Below are 2,323 nucleotides of genomic sequence, written 5' to 3'. Positions count from 1 at the left end.
AGTAACTGCAACAATCTCTACGCAAACACCCCCATTGCATTCTGACTGTAAGGTGCGCCGTAGGCTGCCCTCTTTGAGGTGTGCTCTGAATCGCAGCCAACTCCAGGCATTGGCACGTGCCTTTAAGAACACAAATACCAATAGGAATTTGCACTTGTACTAAATGAAAGTTAGGGTTCCTGTTCAACAGCCGTCTCTGCAGTTGCTTCTGCTTATGGGACTGTGAGCTGCATGGTTTTCCAGACAGTATAGCTATTCTATGACTCTGTTGGGTTGGAAAATCCGTATAATTACAGTCCAATTAACACGTAAGCTAATTATTAATACAAAAAAGCTGAAGAGTGGGTTTTCTTTAATGCTGACTGCCAGAAAGCTTTCTAGTCTGTTTATTTACAGTGCGGTACTAACTGTCTAGTAAATTCTTCTGCAGAACTTCAGCACTTTGCACACAGTGCAAAGTTTAGCAACAGAGCTGGTACACATGATAGCCGGTCATTTTGGAAACAGCAGTATCTCATACTAAAAAAGGACCTTGGATTCTAAGTGTTCCTGTAGACAATTGCAGAAAAAACACACAGAACATTTAAGCCGTGATTATTTGGTTAAATAAACTTTTTCACTAGTTCCTTAACCTTATAACAGCCTCTCCCTGAGCTTCAAGCATCCAGTTGTGGCCAGTTGTAACTGAGTGTGTCCAAAAGGAGCTTTCAGATGTCAGGGCCAGCTGGAACAGTTAATCATCAGGGTTAAAATTTCATTTACAGTGGGTTCTGCATGACTCAGATACCCAACCCTCTGCCTCTTATTTCCCTTTGCTTACAGAATAGTTACTTAGTCACAGGATACTTACGGAGATTATCAGGGTTCCTGAAAAACTGGAGCATGTTGGCAAGGAGCCCTTCCTCCCACACGGAAAATCCTGCTCATCCTAGGGATTCCTCTGCAGGGAAGTCTGCATATCTGCATGAACAGGCAGCACAAGATAGGAGCAGAAATCTGTTTTTCTGAACGTTTCCCTCCTGAGCTCTGTTGGGAAATCACTTTTTACCAGCTGAAATACCGGCAGCTCTGGAGTTTGCCATGATTCCTGATTTGGGAAAAATAATTCAAGTGTGCCTTTTTGTGCTTCATAAAAATACTTCTCCTGAATTGTGTTAAATTGCTCTACAATTTGCTGTCACTTGATTCCTACAGAGACTTCAGGTTTAGTGGATCGCGTGATGGAAAGTGTTTCTCATGAGGCTCATGAAACATTGTGCTTGTTTTTACTATGAATCATGGGATTATTTTTTTCCTTCCCTATTTAGCTGTTGCTGACCATTGGACAGTTCTGGAGACTCATTCTTTTTTTTAAACTGAGTTTATTAGGGGAAGCAGGCAAACAAGGCTAAGTTAATGTTCAGCTGGAGACAACAGCCACATCTCTAGCTCAGCAGAAGTAGTCATGTGGGGATAAACCAAATATGCTTAAGTAAATAAATAGAAGTAGCTGATGGAGGAAGTCTTAAGCACAGCATCATGTGACTGAGGTTTGTTCTAACTAAAATGTGAACTTTAGTAATGAGATCTCAAAGGAAATGCTTTGTCCTCCTAGGTGCTTCTAAGTGATACCGCAGTTAGGAAGTTCATCCTATTTTTGTTGCCTTCTTATTGCCCGTGGGGGTCAGATCGAAGTACCTGGACAGTTCTCCTCTACTCTGCTGCAGAAACATCAAACAAAAATCTGGGGTTTGTGCCAGAAGATATGCTACATTATAATACTACTTTTTCTCTTTAAAACTTTTTTTTTAATATAGTCAATAATCATGCTTTTAATGGAGTTCTTGCTAATTGCTAACTCATATCTGAGAGCTGCCTTTTTAATGAAAAATCACTCTTCCCTCTCCTGCAGGATTGAGTTCCAGAACAAGTTCTACACTGGCACTGGATTCAAGTTTCTCCCTTTCTCCTTTGATACCATCCGTGAGGCGAGGTTTGATGATTAAAGATCCCTCCGCTCAAGCAGTGTTAAACATTGTGTGTTTCTGGCTAGCCCTCTCCCCTGTGTCTGAGTTGCATGTAATCCTTCTGTAGCAAAAATAACTTATTGCAGCACTCTCGAGTGTTACCATGGTGTTTCAAAGCAAGAACTTTGACATTCTTGGGTAATGAGTGACACTGGATCAAAGAAACTTTTCGTTCCTTAAGTTTACCACTGAATATACTAAGTGCATGAAGTGTCTGAGTTTGGTGTGTAGTAGTGTACTTCTCGTGTTGTGAATTCCCTGGCAGGCTGATCAGGGCAGTATGAGAGAAATGCAGCTATGGCGGAGTCGGCATACAA

At 41.4% G+C, this 2,323-nt stretch overlaps 1 protein-coding gene across 1 annotated transcript in view; it reads left to right on the top strand.

Moving 5' to 3' along the window:
• The window catches only part of ATP6V0A1 (ATPase, H+ transporting, lysosomal V0 subunit a1), a 28,323-nt gene extending 26,338 nt beyond the window's left edge, over window positions 1-1,985 (top strand). The window contains exon 19 of the mRNA XM_009694814.1: window positions 1,892-1,985. Coding sequence (XP_009693116.1) covers window positions 1,892-1,985 — 94 coding nt within the window. The remainder of the gene's footprint in view (window positions 1-1,891) is intronic.
• The last annotated feature ends 338 nt before the right edge of the window (window positions 1,986-2,323 follow it).

The sequence above is a fragment of the Cariama cristata genome, unplaced genomic scaffold (assembly GCF_000690535.1).
Source record: "Cariama cristata isolate BGI_N322 unplaced genomic scaffold, ASM69053v1 scaffold30052, whole genome shotgun sequence".
Taxonomy (NCBI): domain Eukaryota; kingdom Metazoa; phylum Chordata; class Aves; order Cariamiformes; family Cariamidae; genus Cariama; species Cariama cristata.
This window is presented reverse-complemented; position numbering and strand designations above follow the sequence as displayed.